Source organism: Acipenser ruthenus, chromosome 47 (genome assembly GCF_902713425.1).
Source record: "Acipenser ruthenus chromosome 47, fAciRut3.2 maternal haplotype, whole genome shotgun sequence".
In the NCBI taxonomy this organism is placed as follows: domain Eukaryota; kingdom Metazoa; phylum Chordata; class Actinopteri; order Acipenseriformes; family Acipenseridae; genus Acipenser; species Acipenser ruthenus.
Window position 1 is genome coordinate 5,171,040 of NC_081235.1, and position 18,937 is coordinate 5,189,976.

The following is an 18,937-nucleotide window of genomic DNA, read 5'->3' on the forward strand; positions in this document are numbered from 1 at the left end:
GATTACATTTATCCAGATTACAGATAATTACGATTAGGAAATTATTATAATTTTTTTTTATATAAAGGAAATCTCGATCACAAAATATAGGATTACAAAATCTGAATCACTGTCTGCGTGGTTGGATGGATGGATCGCAGTCCATTTGTAAATTGCTTTGTCCTTCATCATGTTTCCAGGTGGGTTTCATCAAGCCTCACCCCATCCTCACCCAAATCCTCTCAGAGGCCGTGGAGACCACGCTGACCTTCGACTCTTACGTGATGCCCATGCTGTGCCCTCCCGTGCCCTGGACCTCCCCCAAATTCGGCGCCTACATCCTGACCCCCACCAAGCTGATGCGCTGCGTGGAGGGAGCCATCCAGCACCAGCTGCTGCTGGAGAAATGCCAGGACCAGGACCTCCACGCGGTGCTGGACTCCCTCAACCAGCTGGGCAACTGCGCCTGGAGGATCAACCAGCCCATCCTGGACATCATCATATCCATCTTCAACGACAAGGGCAGCGACAAGCTGGACATCCCCCCCCCGGTCTCCGAGGCCCCCCGGATGCCCAGCATGGCTCCGCACGGGGGGGGACAGGGCTCGCAAGCAGACAAGGCCTCCTTCAAGCGCGAGCTGGCCAAGTGCAAGAAGAAGGGGGCGGAGATGCACAGCCTGCGGATGGACGCACTCTATAAGCTGTCCATCGCCAACCACATGCGCGACCAGCTCTTCTGGTTCCCCCACAACATGGACTTCCGCGGCCGCACCTACCCCTGCCCGCCCTACTTCAACCACCTGGGAAGCGACGTCACGCGGGCCGTGCTCCTGTTCGCGGAGGGGAAGCCTCTGGGACCCCACGGCCTGGACTGGATCAAGATCCACCTGGTTAACCTGACCGGGCTGAAGAAGAGGGACTCTCTGCGGGAGAGGCTGCAGTACGCCAACCGCATCATGGATGATATTCTGGATTCGGCGGACAAGCCCCTCACTGTAACTATGAAACACTCAGTAGTGCTAAATTTAGAAATGCCGTATTAAGTTTCTATTTAGTATTTCAGAACCACCCTGACCGTGACCGTGTATGAATATTTTTTTCATTTATACACCATATATAAACTCAGTGCCGTTATTATGCACGTTTTGTGCATGTGTATTTTGCAGATTTTTTAATAAATGTGAAATTTGTGGGAATTTCTTTGTTTGTATATTTTAAACTGGAAACCTTTTAGTAACGCTAACCGTAGCAGTTAAACGCTTCGCCATTTGAATATTTGAAGTTATGGTAAAAAAAAATAGAATATGTTCTGTATAAAAGGTTGAAAAAGTTGCTCTGAAATGATTTACAATGTAGCATGAGACAAAAAAACATCAATAGAACCCTTTTCTGGTCTGTGTGTAATCCTGCCTCCCGCCTCTTGTCTCCATTGATTTGTGATCTCCTGGTAGCCACGCTGCTTTGATTTTCGGTTTGTGTTTCGCCCGCAGGGCAGGAAGTGGTGGATGAATGCAGATGAGCCTTGGCAGGCCCTGGCATGCTGCATTGAGATAGCGAACGCTTCCCGATCCCCAGACCATACTGAATACATCTCCTATTTCCCAGTGCACCAGGTAAGGTAGAACTAACACACCCCACATTACAGCTGACAACTGTCCTAAAGCAGCGCCCTGGACTCTGGATGAAGTGATCTTCCCTCGTCACTGGCTCCTACATCTCCTACAGGCTTGCTATAGGGTTAAGAACGACCGTCCAAAAGGAACAGATTTGTTCTAACCGCCATAGTCTATTGTAACTGCAGATCTGAATCATACGTTAATGTTGTGTGTCTTCTTTTGTATAAGAGATGTTATCTCCTGCCTCTCATCATCAGAACAGAAACTGTTTTGCACAATTTGAGCAGACAGAGCTCCCAAACTGCGGGGAATGCTTTCTGTTATAAGAAGAGACACCCAGAACACAGCGTATCAACTCTTAAAATCTTAAACCAATACTGAACTCAAGAACTCCGCAACTAAACATAAAATAAGGTGGTGGTGCTTTTAAACGTCAGACCTGTGGGATGACGCCTGTACGCAGGGTAAGACATACCGTGATTCATGTTAAAAGCCTTACCGCTGATACATTGACTTGTGTAGGTGATTTTGTAATGAGGATTACTCTCCTGAGCTGGAAAGGGGAGGCTGGTGTTAAACTCATGCAGAGAGTGCATCTTGCAGGCCTGCTGTCTTCCAGAGTACCTGGAGAGACATCCATTATTCATCCAGCTCAGTCCAGAGTGTCCTGGTGACCTTTACTTGACAGAGGGGCTGGCAGGTTTCTGTGCAGCGCTGCCTGGGACCGGTTTGATTTTTCCACATCTCTGGAAGTGCAGGTCACATGTTCTACCACATGGGGTGGGGTGGGGGGCAGGTTCATCAACGCTGGTGCACGTCTGTTTTTCTAGTCATTCTACTATAAAACTTTGGCTGCATTCAGTGCTTGTCTGCCTAGTTTTTCAACTGTAAAATCTTAACTGAAACATGATGGCAATTAAAACCATGGCACGCACATAGAGAGGGTTCGAAGAGATCTGTAAAATAGATTATACCCCAAGTGCAATCTGAAAGGTCTGAAGGTGACTAGAACTCTTCGATTAAAGATGAGAATTTACCACGTGGAGACAGGCTTGATGCATACGGGTCCACTTTTTTTTTCTAGTGATCCTGTATGTCACGTGATTGGGATGCATTAAGGAAGTACGTGGGTGTGAACATGCTGCTAGAGCTAAATAAGGTTAATGGATTTATTTTAAAACCTCAGTCTCTCCACCTTAAAGAAGACCACATTTGTATTTATTTTTACATTACTGCGCAGCGTTGTGCAAAGGGGTCTGCATTCCACAGCACGAAAGCCTCTGCAGGAGCGATGGTTCATTTCCTGCAGGGCTGCAGAACTGCCCTTGTCAAGTTCCTGACAGAGCTCTGCTGTGTTCATTAGGACGAGGGCCTGTAATTTATACGGCAGAGTAATCGGATTGTTATTCCACACGAGGAGCACCTCATAGATCACTCTGGAAACAAAGCTGTGTTTACTGGATTTGGCCCGGGAGCTGTCTCCCCTGTAACGATGCCAGTGATGCCTCCCCCTGGCTGCTAATGGACAAAAAAAGATTTATTATAATCTCCAATCTTTTTATTGTTCTGTAGAGTGGCATGCACATTTGGCTAATTTTCCCATGTGCTCCTGGCAGTCTGCAATAGTAACCTCTTGGAGTCTTGGGTGAAAGTTGTGTGCCGGATCATGCATGAAATATTAAAAATAGCTGAAAAACAGAAAGTAGTTTTGGACACATAATAAATATATATTTTCATTGAAAATGTTTTTTTTTCCCATTGCTTTTATATGGGGAAGAAAAATTGCATCCTTATAGAGGTCATCATGCATTTGCATATATACAGATAGAAGCAAGTTCTGTATCCGGCCCTGCATGAGGTCGCCATGCATGAAAGGGTTAAACCCGTCTCCAATTAGGATATCCAGCGGCGCTGTTAAGGTGAAAGATTGCTAAGCAAGTGCAGATTGTGGTGTTGCAGCGATGGAGTTGGCTGTGATAGCCTGACTGTGCTGGAATATAACAGTGCAGTTGAACAGACCTGCTCTCCACGTTCCTGGCTTTGACAGCAGCACTCCACGAAATCCAGTTTTGCATGGCGAGGGGCTGAGCCCTGCCAGGCTTGTAGACCTGCAGGCTCTGTCGTGCACGCAGTCTAATTCTCATATTAGAGGCAATTAAAGCGAGGCCCGGCCACCAATATTTTACAAAGTGTTGGAGCCAGATGTTGGAATGCATTACTGGCTGACATTCAGACGAGTTGTGATTTGAAACCCGAGGTAATGCTCCATCTGCTTTCGCAGTACTTCATCGCTGTGATCTTCTTTTTCTGTGATATTAATAGAGGTGTATATCTGTGCGAAATCGTTTGGAGAAGATGACAGCCGACACGAATCTTCTCCAAACCTCCTGCAGACCTTTCAGATTGCAACAAATGAATTAGGAAATGTATTTTATATGCCAACGTTTCTCAAACTTGTTGTAACTGAGCCACCATTTGAATATAATATATTATAGAAATACATAGTAAACAATTCTTAATCAGGCAGACTTCCATAACACAGATCACTACAGAATATTCACTGCAGTTGACTGAGCAGGTAGTGAAAGAGAGAAAGAAAGAAAGAAGTCTGCTTATGATGTGTTTGTATCCCGACCCCTACTTTGAGAACCCCTCATTAATAATGCTGTCATTCGTATGTCACAGGGTTCTATTGGAAGGCTGGTCCCAATGTGTTTTCTGACTGGCTGCATACCTGTGTTCAGGTTTCCATGTTGAGTAATTGAACACCCCATTCCCCCTTCCCAGGATGGCTCATGTAACGGGCTTCAGCATTACGCAGCTCTGGGTCGTGATGTCATCGGCGCCACCTCGGTCAACCTGATGCCCTGCGAGGTGCCCCAGGACGTGTACAGTGGAGTGGCGCAGCAGGTGAGAGTTTGAACACCAGGCGGGGGGCGCTGGTGAGCATTCTTCAAACTGGCCAGACGTGGGCAATACAATGAGGCTAAGACATTCACTAAAACTGCTACATCCAAAGGGACACTAGATGATCAAACAAGGTCCTATTGTCTAGACTGCAGTAATGGTAAATATGGGCTTGTATCATTTAGTAAGGTCGTAAAAGACTGTTCTACTACACATGACCAGCATTTGAGATTTTATCTGCTGTGTAAGTCAGATCGCAAAATAATAGTGTTGCACGAACCTATTAATCGGATTGAGCTCTCCACAGAAAGCAGGTGCTGGCAATCAGGTGAGAGTCTGCTGTATGTCAGAAATGCTTGATGGCAGCGATGATTCCTCCAGTAGCGTGCACAGTGTGGGCTGTGGGCTGTGGCGTGTGTGTGACTGTGGGTGTCGTGTGCCTCTCTGACCCCGCTGCCAGGTGGAGGAGTTCCGTGCGCGCGATGCAGAGAAAGGCCTGAAGGTGGCGCAGGTGCTGGAGGGTTTCATCAACAGGAAGGTGGTGAAGCAGACCGTGATGACGGTGGTGTACGGGGTGACGCGGTACGGAGGCCGGCTGCAGATCGAGAAGAGACTGAAGGAGATAGAAGAGTTCCCCAAGGTAACCTGCTGGAGCCGTCGCTCTTACAGTGCCATGCAAGCCCACAGTGTAAAAACACAAACTGGTAGAATATTCACGCTAAAAGAAAATTAAGTCTCTTGACAACCGTCTTGATTAGAATGTCTTTCTCAATGCCTACAATGTACTATGCCAGCACAGCGAACAGGAATCAACAAGTCATATACACAGCTGATATGCAAGTGCAGGGATGGAAATAAGACTCCTTTTGCAGAGCAGTTTCACCCATTCCAGGTTGAACTAGGTGCTTGATTAGCCACAGTGTGTATAGGTAACAAGCTCGGGAGAGGCATTATTAAACTCGTAGTTTAAACCAGGAATGGATCAAACTGCTGTAGCAACGGGAGTCTGATTAGCATCCCTGAAGTGGACTGGCTTTGTATTGTTGAGTGTGTGTCAGCATGTCGGGACTTTTAACATTTTAAAACAAGCATGACACCATTAAGGTTAACCTAGAAACCGTTCAGATAATAGTATTAGTTTTTCTTTATATAAAAAAATAAATTAAAAAAATAAATTGACCCCCAGCTGCCAGGCTTGAATTCACAAGCCTGCATCGTTATGATTATTATGTGGCCCAGGCCCTCTGCCTCCCTGTGTGTGTTTGTTGCTCCCTGCTTCCTTTGCTTGCTCTCTGCAGCTACTGCTGACTGCTTGCAGTGTATATTTGGGAGAAAGAGACAGGTCGCAGCTGCAGAGTGCTGATACCAGAATCAACTCATTCTTCACTGGATGGAGCACAGGGCTTTGCACATAGCCATGCTAATGTTGTGGACGATTTGACTGCTGTAGTATTGGTTCTGTAGAGATTGAACCAAACTCCAATCCCGATCATGCACTTTGTTATTCAGGAATCCCTGTGATCCTTAAAACAGAATTGCTTAGGTGACAGCCCTACATTTAAGCAGAGCATTTTCACAAGAATTTGCATTCGTTCACGTGAAGCCTTTGTTTGAACATGGCACAGCTATGTGAGAGAAGATCTTTTTCATTTCTGTTGCAGACTTAAATAAAATAAGTACACTGCTGGTAAGACAGACTCGGGTGAAGGAGGTGCTGTAGATTTAGTTAAAGTTTCAAACGTCTTAGTTTAGGAAATTAAATGGAATCTTAACTGCTTTAGTTTATACAACTCCAGCTCCTCTCTCTCATTAGCAAGCGAATATGCTTGATCTGGTTGCACGAGAGGCCCCTGAGGGTTCGGTGCTGACCAGAGATCTTGTTCTATCTTCAGGAGCACGTCTGGGACGCCTCCCATTACCTGGTGCAGCAGGTCTTTACCAGCCTGAAGGAGATGTTCACAGGAACCAGAGAAATCCAGGTAAGATGACCCCTGCCACAGCAGCATATAGAAAAGTTTCCCAAAGTGAAAGCAGAGCGCAGTGTGATAAAGCAGTGAAGGCACAGATAAGCATTGTGAAGCCCAGAGAAGTATGGTAAACCATTTTAAGAAGACTTCGGAAACCATGGTTAGTATAACCACTGGAAAAGCCTGGGGTAACTGGAAAAGTTAGTGTGCAAATTTATCAGGGTGCACAGGGCAAGGCTATTGAGGTTATCGAACCAAAAATGACCAAAACAGACATTTAATTTAGAGGATCCGAAGTCCTCTTTTATTCGTATTAATATTTTTATTGCTGTTCTTCTTTTTATTTTTTTTCCTGGAAAAAGAAGTGCTAATGATTTGGAGTAAGTAGCTTTGAGCCCAACGTGACTGGAAGTAACAAGTTGAAAGACTTTTTTAATGCACTGTTCGGAACACGAGACATTCTCACTCTCAGCTGCATCAGCTGGCAGAATCCTATTAGGTTAGGCTGCCATGATAAGATCATTGGTGTTGTTGGAATATTTTACACCTCGTCAAACATGCAACCAGCCCTGGCCATCTCCAGCTTACCCTACCATTGCTCCAGATGTATGTATTGCTAATTAAATAGTACTTGTGCCAGCCCTGCAGCCTGCTGAATAAAATGTTGAGATGCCTAATTATATCAAAATCTTTTTTTTTTTTTTTTTTCAATGTTGCAAAACCATCCAAATTAAAAAACCTGACTGCACACTGATTAGCTGGGAACTACATCTAATGAGACGTTTTGACTTTTGGTAATAACTCATTTAATGCTGTGCAGCAGACATAATTATCTGCTCTTGTGCCACCAATCTTGGGAGTACCAAATGTTAGGTTGGATAAGGAGGCCCCAGATCGGTGCTGATCAGGTTCTGTGAAACCAGCCCTTCAGGTGACTAGTTTTCTTCTCCTAATGTGTTGGTGAATTGATCTTGCGACACGAAATTGATTCTGATAATTTACAACCAGCAAATAAAATGAAAGGATCCACTTTTTTTTTTTTTTTAAATCCATTAAACTGCTTCCTTTGTTATAAGGATTTGCAATTTGCAATTGTCAGTATAAGAAAGTTAACTTTCTCTTAAGTGGGTCACTGCATCTTAAATGGCAATTTCTCACAGTTTTTCATTTTAATGGCTAAACAGACAATAAATCACAGACTCTGTCCCTTGTACCAGTGAGGCAGGCAGGCAGTGAAGAGACTCAGGGAGCCTGCCAGCCTGATAAATGGGCTCGACTGGCAGCCAGTCGGCTCTGGGATTTGGAGAATTTGTTTTACACAACCGGGATCATCTGCTCTGCATTGGTGTGTGTGTTCTAACAGGGTTTCCCTTCAAGGCATTTTCCAAGGCAAACCCCTGGGATGTCATCATTAGCATTGCAGGGATGGAAATAAGACTCCTGTTGCATAGCAGTTCTACCCATTCCAGGTTTGACCGCAAGCTTGATTGGCCACCGTGTATCGGTAACAAGCTCAGGTGTGTCTGATAAAGCTCATAGTAAAGCCATTGATCAAACTGCTATGCAATGGGAGTCTTATTTCCATCGCTGCACTGGGGAGCAGTGTTGCATGGCGGCATCGTGGAGGCAGTGGTATTTGAGCAGGGAGGAAGTCCTAAGCCTGTCGGTTTTGTCCCTATTTCTCTCTTTTTCTTTTTAGGACTGGCTCACAGAGAGCGCCAGACTCATTGCCAAATCTGGCAGTTCTGTGGAGTGGGTGACCCCTCTTGGCCTGCCTATTGTACAGCCTTATCACCGCACCAAGAACACTATTGTGAGTACACTGCAAGCCCAGGCCACTCTGAGCTTGGGTGGCGAGAGGTGGGGGGTGGGTTGATCGGTCTTGGTTTTATTTAATCCCAGCTGCCCATGGTAGCTCCACACCCTGTTGACAATGTTAGTAGACCCTAACAAACAGATTAATTTGAGCTCAGTAGGTACTGAATCAGCCCAACCAACTCCACTGACCCTCAGTCCGAGTGGTCTCATGATCGGGTTTACTGCAGGTTTCTTGTCCAGCTCCCTTGTATGTTGTAGGCGTGTGTCACAGTCTCAAAATACACTCACTCACACGCTCCTATCAGATCAATTGACATTGTGAAATCTTCAACCTCATTGTGGAGTTTGACAAGAAACAGTGTCAGTCAAAGGTACAGCCATTGTCTGGCATTGCATTCCTGTTTGATTCTCAAGGTGACACGTGTGTTTCTTGTCGATCATGCTTTACCCTGTATCAATGCAGGGCTTGTAGATTTACAGAGCTGCCTTGTTAAATATAAAGCAGAACCCGGAGCGAGACAGAGTGAACGTGTCAGAGTGGAGCAACATGAGGAGTTACACTCCCTCCACCAGCCACACAAACCGAGCTGACCTCATTTCATTTCTGCACGCTGCTTTATAAAATTGGCCTCATTGCTTGTGGGACTCCCTGCAGTACACAAACACTGTCATTACTGCTGTCCTTTTTTTTTTTTTTTGTTCTTGTGTTTATTTTTTTTTATTTTAAAGTTTAAAAGCATATTTACACAGACAAACCCTTTCGAATCAGCCTGCTGTACTCGTAACGTTTCCAGTGGTACAGTGTTGCAAGACGTTTAGATAACCAGGCTGTCGTCTTCAGTTTTAACAATTCCCACATTTTAATTTAGTTAATCCAAACAGCCCTTTAACTCATGAGGGTGCTCCTTTGTGAACGAATGTGATGTGCGCTTTCAGATTTGGTAACGATCAATTAGTAATAGGTTTACAAAGTTACACATAATGTAATCCTCAGCTTTGCTAACCTGCAGCTTTTGTAACTCCAGTTTTGGTTCACGCTCTGTGAATGTCACCAGCAATGCAGCGGTGAGCTTGAACAGCCAATTTATTTTATTGGGGTTTGTTACATAAAAAAAAAAACACAAACTAAAAATGATTTTATAACCCCGTCCATAAAATATTTACATATAGATTAACACTCAGTTATTAAATATATTAAAACACTGCACATAGCTGCCCCCTTTCATGAAGATAATATTCTAGGTGTTCATATTGCAGTGCATCTCAGGTCATTATATTTTATAGCTCTTTTTTTAATGGATTACCTGATGAAGGTTTTCATAAATCACATGGCTCTGCCCCATACTGCATTTATGAGTTCCTCCCTGCTTAATCATATTTAATCATTGTAGAAAATGCCTGGTGCCCAATTTAATTTGGTTGCTGAACACAGATACCTAGCTTCATAGACCTGTTACTGGGAGATGGAATTGAAAGGGGGTTGGATGGGTGGAGAAGTTGCATGCAACACTGAGGAAAAAACAACCTTGGCTGACAGTTCAGAGAATAAAAGCGTTCATGTAAGGGTTTCAGTGTTAATACCCACCCAAGACATTGCCATTGCAAACCCTACGGCGTGCTGGAATAGCACAGTACTGTAGACGCCATACACAATGGGCCATTGCATTTGATAGCAGGAGTGCAATGGTGAGTACACTGGAATAATTCATTCTTTAAATGGTTATGGGATTTCCATCACTGTAATTGTGATTTATTATTAGGATACTGTAGTTTAGGGCCCTGTGGTTTATTACTTATTTAATACTGAAGGGAACCGTCTCCTGTCTTGTATCTTCGTCATGCAGGATGAGCATTCGTGGAGGCGGAGAGATGCAAGTGCAATGGAAAAGGCAAATGTTTCCTAGAAGAATGTAACTAGCAAGAAACTAATCAGAACAATACATGAACTGGTCCTTCTTGAAACTACCAGTAAACTTGCTGGTTTTATAACGCGATTGGTTCAATTACATCTCAGAACAGTTCTTGATCCCTTAAGCATTCATTTATTTCCATGTTGTATTCCAACTGGAAATAAGACTCCCATTGCACAGCCATTCCTGGTTTTTACTATGAGTTTAATAAGACGCACCTGAGCTTGTTACCTATAGACTGGCTGATCAAGCTTAAAGTAACACCTGGGTGATGCTGCTATGCAACAGGGGTCTTATTTCCAGCCCTGTAAAATGAATCGCAGGCCCATTTGTGTGTTCTGGGTTTCATGAGGACTGCTTGAGAGACAGAGTGTGTTAGAGAAGCAGCTGTTGTGTGTGTGTCTGAGTGTGCCTGTGTGTGTGTGTGTGTGTGTGTGTGTGTGTTATGAAGTATGCAGGCAGTCATTTTAGGCCTGGGGCAATCGCATCATTCACTGGAGTTCCATTAGCTGAGGAGCTAATGACAGTAATCGCGTCGGAAGTTATTATTTAATTTACAAAATAAGCACGGGCAGGCGTACATAAAGATTGAGGGACCAGAGAAACTGTAGATGGATATTCACCTGCAAAACAGGTGTATCCCGGACACAAAGGGGTCAAATATGTTACTGGGAAGTGTAAGTTGAGACGACAGCATCTCCTTCAAAGCAGTTTGCTGCTACCCGGCACGCTGCCAGCTGTCTTCAGTCACCTCTGCGATCAGTTCTTCATCTCTCTCGCTATCTCTGAATAAATTGAATCAGGAAATCGAAATTAGTATTCCAGACTCCCTGCGAACAGCGGGCTAGATAATTACACAAGAGACTTCCGGGGACCCAGACACGCATCCGTAAACCCGCGCGGAATGTGATCTTCAATTACTTAATCGGATTGGGATCTGTTCTTGTTGAGTTACAAAACAAAAAGATTATAAAAAATAATTTCTTGAGCTCAAATCAAGTGATTATAAAAATGAATAGCATTGGGGGATATACAATGTAGGCTGTGATTTGAAGGATTACGGAAGAAAGAAACTTAAGTTTGTGTTTTCTTGTGGAGAGGCTGATTTTCTATGGGAGAGCTTGCAGCTCGGATTTAATTTCACTGTTGCAGAGTCCGGAGTGCCATGTTGGCACTGTCAGTCCGGAAGCAGTGGTACCAAGAGCTGAACAGTACCCGTTTTAATGCCAGGGCTGTGCGTCTTACATTGTTTTCATACCTGCTTTCTAGTTCACGTGTTTAAGTTAAACGTTTTAATGTTTAAACCTTTTATAAAAGTTTACCATAGTAAAAGTGTAATAAAGCACAGTGCAAGCATGGTAAAGCAGAGGCGAGCATTGTAAAGAACAGCAAGGTATGGTAAAGCACATTAATAAACATGGCAAAGCAGGGTAGACTATGGTGAATGCACAGTATAACCATGGGAAAAGCATGGGGGAGAACTGCAAGAATACCCTGGTAAAGTTGCATAAGGGAAATGTTGTTAAACTGTTTTGACCATTGTAAAAGTGAACTGCTATGCAAATACAAAATTAGCATCACTCCTATTGAAGTTTGAATCTCAAATTAAAACGCAATCAAAACTACTTTATTGATCACACAAATGTTGCAGTAAAAAAAAAAAATCATAATATTAACAATAATTTGCATCTCTCTAAATGTCTAAGATATGAAGTGCAATCTAACCCCCCTGGCGTCTGAAATTCTGTTACGATTCTGCAATGGTCAAGCGTGATGTGTGTCGCTTTTTTACTAGGAGGGAGGGGCTCCCCAGATAACACTAAAGACACTTGATGGGATACAAATAATGTTTTCCACTGACAAAGTGACTCGATAAAGCTAATTGTTGGCTGGGATATGTCAAGCGGCCTGTTCTAGTCTCCGGGGGGGTTGAGAAAGAGCAAGAGAGAGGGGAGGAAGGGAGGGGAGCTGTCAGGCTCTTACTTGGAGTTTCTCTTTTCTTAATTCCCCCGGCTCTGTTGTAATGAATGCGGACAGGGTTTCAAGGACGGAACGGCGAGCGAAAAGGTCAGGCGAGTTCTGCAAGTGCTACAGGAGATATAAATAATTAGAGGAGAGGAGCCGTCGAATGTACCTTCCGAAGTCCAGCGCACAACGGGATTGATCAATAGCTCTTAGAGGCGGTGGACCGTGGCAGAACGGAGAGGGGGAGAAACCTTCAACGTGGCCCTGAAATACAGGGGCCTTGAGAGACGTGTGCCCCCGGGGGTCCACGAGATGAGTGGCACAATAATCGCAGTCCTCGAGGGCACAGTTTTAAAGCTCGTTATTAAGTCATTGAATTGCTCAGGACCTGAGTAAAGCTTTTGCAACCTCCAACTCTTTATTTAGAATTATTATTATTATTATTATTATTATTATTATTATTATTATTATTATTGCTGTTGGTACTATTACCACTACTACATTTAAAAAAAAAAAATTGTCACTTTTTATTTTTAATTGTGTGTGTGATTTGCTAAAACAAATTTTGTCCAATTTTCCAGAAATTGGCTGTAGTGGAAAATATAGGCCCTCATCCCCAACTTGTGCAATGAGGTCTGACTATTATATATTAAATCACCTGGATACAATGCCCAAGCTTCCCCTATAAAAAGCAAAGAACCGTTCATGCAATAGACTTGAAACTTTGCACAGTGCTCTAATTATTTGGTTCGCTGCTTCTAAATAGTTGGTTGATAAACTGGAAAAATACACAAACTTTTTTTAAAATTTTAAATACGAAGAGTTGTTTGCATGACTGACATGTAATAGTCACACTATTCATGTCACGTTAGGTCTTAGTTTTCCACGGTACATGGTTACTGTTGTTATTCAGCTGTTTGACAAAAAAAATGATCTACTGTGTTCTTCTCCCTAGCTGAAGAGCAACATCCAGTTTCTGAGTTTGCAGATCAGCCACGATGCCAGCGAGTAAGTACCTTTCGGCTTGTGTCGAGAGTTTCTAATCCTGCTTTTTTTCCCCCTCACCTCTTTCTGATCACTGATTTCTCTTTTACACCAAACCCTTGAACCCACATCCTGCTGCTCTGCAGCCCACCCAGTACTTCAACCACTGAGCCACTGTCCTTCTCTTTATCTACAGCAGCTCCATGTAGATGTGGTTGAGAGTCCTTGAGTGGCAAAAATAGTTTTATGACAGAAAAAATACTGTAAGCGTCTGCATGTCTTTTGGGAGTTTTTTTTTTTTAGGGCAAAATGTCAATTACTTTCATGTCAATCAACAGCGGTGGCACAAGGCCAGGTTTTTTTCAATTGGTTCCCCGTTCTTATGATTACTAAGCCAAAATGCACCTGATGGCATGTGTTTCCTTTAGTTTAATCATAAACCCTATATAAAGCACTGCAAATGAATGAATGAATGAATGGAATGAAGTGAGTCAGTCAGTCGGTCTGTTCAGCAGGCAGTCCCATTCATTGACTTGAGCCATGGCGTGTGGAGGCAGATGCTTAATGGAAATCACAGCTGTGTCAGCCCACTGACAATCCTGTGTGGCATTTGTGGGGTTTTAAATGCCATCTGCGAATGTTCTGCATTTCATCATGTTGCTTGAAGGGCTGAGAGAACGGTTGCTGCGCAGTCAGGTGTTTGTTGTGACCTTCCCATGTGAAAGGAATGCTAAGCTACAGAGTGAGGCGATGTGAGTGTGCCTGTCCTTCTGCAGGCTTCTGTCCAATAGTTCAGACTCTCGGTTCTTTCTGTATATAAATGCTTTGCTATGATAACCCTTATGGCTGGTTTCACAGTCCTTGATTAGCATTAACCCTGGACCGCCCAAGTAAGGTAATCCTCAAGATTTAGTGCTTAACAGAGTCTGTGAAACCAGTCGCTCGCAATCCACATTCGCCAATTAAATAGCTATAATTATTTCCCATAGCTAAATTAATCTCGGGTGGTGATTTTTTTCTATTTTTCGAAGCGTGCAGAAAAGTTGCAAGATGTTTTTTAAGGCCCCTCAGTAATCCCAATTTTAAGTGAGGTGCGAGGCTGTGGTTGATTTAGCACAGTTCCGATTTGCCGTGTTTTAAAAACCACCAGTCTACTACAGAGAAGCAGCGTGGGGCCATTCCACTTCACAACCTCCCTGCCTGTCTGCATCATGCCTGCCTGTCTGCCTGCCTGCACTTGTCAGGGATTGCACTGGCTGAAAGGGAAATCGAACGAGAGGGATAAAAATAAGCAAGCGCACATTGACTGCTGTATTGTGCTCCAACCAAAAAAACAACGAAACCGTTCAGGCATGCTACACTATATGCATGAAGTCTATTTAAATGTATGGAGCCTGGCTGGATGCATGGCCACTCTACATCTATCTGTGCGTTTGTTAGTTCTCTAATACATCAATGAACCCCCTGTCTGTTGCCAGGCGTCCTGACACGGTGAAGCAGAAGAACGCCTTTCCTCCGAATTTCATCCACTCCCTTGACTCCACACACATGATGCTGACAGCATTGTACTGCTACAGGTGAGCGAGGGAGAGAGAAAGGGGGCAAAGAGCAGAGTGTAGCTCAGGAAGCGGTCTAGCTCTCAGGAGACACGTCTCTGGCAAGCTTGCATCGTATTGTTGCTCTCATACGGGATGCATTCTAGACTTCTCATTCCCTTTTAATAATATTGAGGTTCAGCGCACTCTCGCTGATCCAGAGCAGTAAGAGCATTATATTTATTTCCCATAGTGAATGCCTTGCTAGAGTAGTAAAGCACAGTGAGAGCACATTACCTGAGAGGTATAGTAAAAACATACAGAGTGTCCTCTGAATAACATGAGGTGAAGAGTTTTCTATCAAGTCAACATTTTATCAGTTTATATCCGAATGCAATCCGAAAGGTAATTAGGAGGCAGTGATAAAACATTTTGGACAGCATTTTGAATTACCCCGCCCATGCCAAACTCTGGTAAACACTTAGGGGAGAGCGTAGAAGAGCTGTGAAATGACCATGTAAATTTACAATGGAGTAACAGACTCCTCGGTTAAACACTTAAATGTCTTCTTCCTTCCAGCGCTGGATTAACATTTGTCTCTGTTCACGACTGCTTTTGGACCCACGCTGTCACGGTGGATGTGATGAATAAGGTAAAAATGACACCCACACCCACACACAGCACTGCATTACTCTCTGAATCTTTTAATAAAACCCCAAACCTTCAGCGCTAAAATACAGCACTGTGACTTGTCTAGATAAGCCACTGCATGCGAGGATATAACCCAACCCAAAAAAGGACTTCATGCCATTACTGTAGAGGCGAAGATGCATTATGCATGATTTTATCTGCTGGTAATCTGGGGAGCCTTGTTTTGAGCAGTGCCATGGATTCTTCAAAGCAGACGGTTCAAGTTTCATCAGAAAACTCAATTTCTCTCCTTCCCCCTGGGATTGATCTTTCTGTGTGTGCTCGTTGGATGGCAGCCGCGGGGTCCGCCTTGTAGCCACAGCATGTTTAATGGCCCTGAAGCCTTCCCTGGAAACCAAGGTTTTTCTAAACATGCTCTACAGGCTGCTCTTGCCATATGCTGCTGTGTGAAACCATGTCAAGACAGGTCATTATTTATAGCCAGGAACAGCAGTGCTGACTCAAATGCCAAGACAAAATGCTTACAGAAATCATCAAAATGATGTAAGCACAAAATTGAAGTTCGGAAAACCAAATCGTGTTTTCAAGCTGCTTCTGATAATCGCGGCCTTTTACTGGATAGGTACTGGTGTTTGGCCTTCTAAAACCATTCAAATGTTACACTAACTTCAAACTAACCTGGGCAGGCTACAGATCCAAAGACAGGCACAGTGTGTAAGTACATTCTGATTTTAATTCAAACTGCTGACATTTTTTGCTTGCATTTAGTGTGTAATTTTTTTTTTTTAATATAGTTTAATGTGACTCGGGCGGGTCTGGTGATTGCTAGCTTGCGCAGTTTTAATCTAAGTGTGTGTTTGTGTCCCCCTCCTCGGCAGGTCTGCAGAGAGCAGTTTGTGGCCCTGCACAGCCAGCCCATCCTTCAGGACCTCTCCAACTTCCTGCTGGATAAATACGGCGCCTGCCTACCGTGAGTTTACTGTGTAACCACTCGCCCCAAACTTCATGAGACTTTGCAGGGACAGTCTGAAAAATCTCTAGACCTGGGTATCTGAAAAATACACGTTGGGCATGGAAATAAGACTCCCGTTGCATAGCAGTTTGATCCGTTCCTGGTTTTATACCGTTATTGGTTCAATTCCATCTCGGATTTTTTGCTATCCCATAAGCATTCATTTTAAATGTACTTTTATGTTGTATTCAAACTGGATTCCAAGTAGATGCAAAAAAAAATTGACTTTTGACTTTCCAAATGCAGGTGAATTGAGCTTGAATGAACTCTTCAGAGCACGTGGCACAATTTTTAGTAAAACACACCTGAACTTGTTACCTCTACACACTGTGGCTAATCAAGCTCGTAGTAAAGCCTGGAATGGGTGAAACTGCTATGCAACAGGAGTGCAATCCATCACTGCAGGGGTATCTTCTTAGTATTCTTCTACTTCACATCTGGTTCCCTGGCTTTAAATGAATTGCTATGAGAAAGTAATTTGAACCTGTGCTGCAGAAAAACGTAAACTCTGAATAAGGGCACTCCAGGTACTTTTTACAAGCTGCCCACCTGTTTATTCCAGGGATGGAAATAAGACTCCCATTGCATAGCAGTTTGATCCATTCCTGGTTTTACTTTGAGTTTAATAAGAGACACTTGTGCTTGTTACCTATACACACGGTGACTGATCCAAGTTCGTAGTAAAACCTGGAATGGGTGAAACTGCTGTGCAATAGGAGTCTTATTGTTATTCCATGTACTGGGAATTGGGGATTAGCTAAGAGCTACAGTATTGCAGGATATATCTTACAAGAAGCATGGCAATTTGTTGTCGAGCGATTTTCAGTCTTATTTTGGGCATGGAACCCTACACTTTCCCTTTAGTGCTGTGTTTATGTCCTTGTATGGCTCTGACGTGCCTTATTTACACTGTGAAATACCAGCATGTTTTTTTTCTGAGCTATGGTTGTGATCGGAGCCAAGATTAGTCTGTAGTGCACCAAATCAATAATAATAATACTGAAAGCCCTGTGGCTCACTTATACAGGTTAAAGCAACTGGAGGGCACTCGCTCGGTTTTATTGCACCAACACCGAATTCCCTGAAACACATTTTATTGTATTTTTTAGCTGAAAAATGAATTGAAACGTCACTGTTTGTGAGTCTCCCGCTGTGGTTCAGCTTAGCTTTCAGCACCACCTCAGCATTCGTTCGTCTGTGTTTTGACAGCTCAGCTCAGTGGCTGCTCTGGGGTTACAGCTAGAAGCCTGTCGGAGCCTCGTGATTTGATGGGAAGGTGCAATAGGCTTCATGTAATACAGTTAATCATTATTATTATTATTATTATGCTGGCTTTTTTTTTTCTCTGCAGGGGAGATCGTAGGAACAAGAAGTTTTTGGAGTACAGGAGGATGTTGGAACTGCTGTCCAAAGTTCCCCAGACAGGTGCGTGCTAACGAGGCAATTAATTAATCAGAGGTTCCTCATTATTATTATTATTATTATTATTATTATTATTATTATTTATTTCTTAGCAGACGCCCTTATCCAGGGCGACTTACAATTGTTACTAGATATCACATTATTTATTACATACAATTACCCATTTATACAGTTGGGTTTTTACTGGAACAATCTAGGCAAAGTACCTTGCTCAAGGGTACAGCAGCAGTGTCCCCTACCAGGGATTGAACCCACAACCCTCCGGTCAAGAGCCCAAAACCCTAACCACTACTCCTTGTATGAGTTTGCAAGCCTGCCGCCTGTCTGTCACAGCTCTCTTTTTAATTTTCTCAGTTCAATAACCGGTGTTGTCTAGTACAAATTAACCCTTTCACATTGTTTATAGCCTCTGGACTCTGATATAGGGTCCTTTTTATAGTTTGCACACAGCTGTATTCTATGATTATCTCAATTAAGTTCCATTACAGGTGGGGTCCTATGAACAATAACCATTTCAGTGTCGCTCTGTTTTGCTAACTATATTAATGGCACGGACTTGCTTTCAGACAGTGCCGTTACAAGCTGTATTCTATGATTCTCTCAACAGAGTTCCATTACCACCACATTGTTTTTAGCCTCTGGAGATGTCGGTGATTCAGATCTTTTTCACATTTCCATTGCAGTTCATGTTTACAGACCATTCGACCGGATAAGACACGCCTCTTAGGCTCCAGTTTCGAGTCATGATCTGCGTGTTGCTGAAACCCAGGTGTCCAGATTCTTCTGGCAGGGATCTGTCTCGCAGGTCTCCCGTATAAATGATCCTAGTAATTCTGTTCTGTTCGATTCAACTCATATCGCAAGCACGTTCATTCAGCTGTCAGTGTGGAGACTGGCTAGTTAAGAATCCAATCTAATCCACCTGAGCCTTCCAATCTAAAGCAACATGATAATGACTTGGGTGGCAGTGGCACTGTTGGAAGGCATTCCCCAAGGTTGTTAATCGCTCTTGTGAGGAGCCGTACTCCGCCAGTCGGACAGGCCAGCGTATAAGAGGAGTGAAGGGTTACTGCTAGTATACGATCGTATAAAAATGAATAAATCCTGGCCTCTGTTTGAAAAGGAAGTGACATTTTAGCTGATTTATATTTTTGCTCACTGAGAAATCTGA

General features: G+C 43.5%; 1 protein-coding gene across 1 annotated transcript in view; it reads left to right on the plus strand.

The window, feature by feature from the left end:
- Positions 1-18,937, plus strand: part of LOC117401456 (DNA-directed RNA polymerase, mitochondrial-like) — a 39,641-nt gene that overhangs the window by 19,417 nt on the left and 1,287 nt on the right. Inside the window, exons 10-20 of the mRNA XM_059014121.1 lie at positions 180-974; positions 1,470-1,592; positions 4,383-4,505; positions 4,963-5,142; positions 6,395-6,481; positions 8,169-8,282; positions 13,118-13,170; positions 14,625-14,723; positions 15,261-15,333; positions 16,211-16,302; positions 17,696-17,769. Of these exons, the coding sequence (XP_058870104.1) occupies positions 180-974; positions 1,470-1,592; positions 4,383-4,505; positions 4,963-5,142; positions 6,395-6,481; positions 8,169-8,282; positions 13,118-13,170; positions 14,625-14,723; positions 15,261-15,333; positions 16,211-16,302; positions 17,696-17,769 (1,813 nt within the window). The remainder of the gene's footprint in view (positions 1-179; positions 975-1,469; positions 1,593-4,382; positions 4,506-4,962; positions 5,143-6,394; positions 6,482-8,168; positions 8,283-13,117; positions 13,171-14,624; positions 14,724-15,260; positions 15,334-16,210; positions 16,303-17,695; positions 17,770-18,937) is intronic.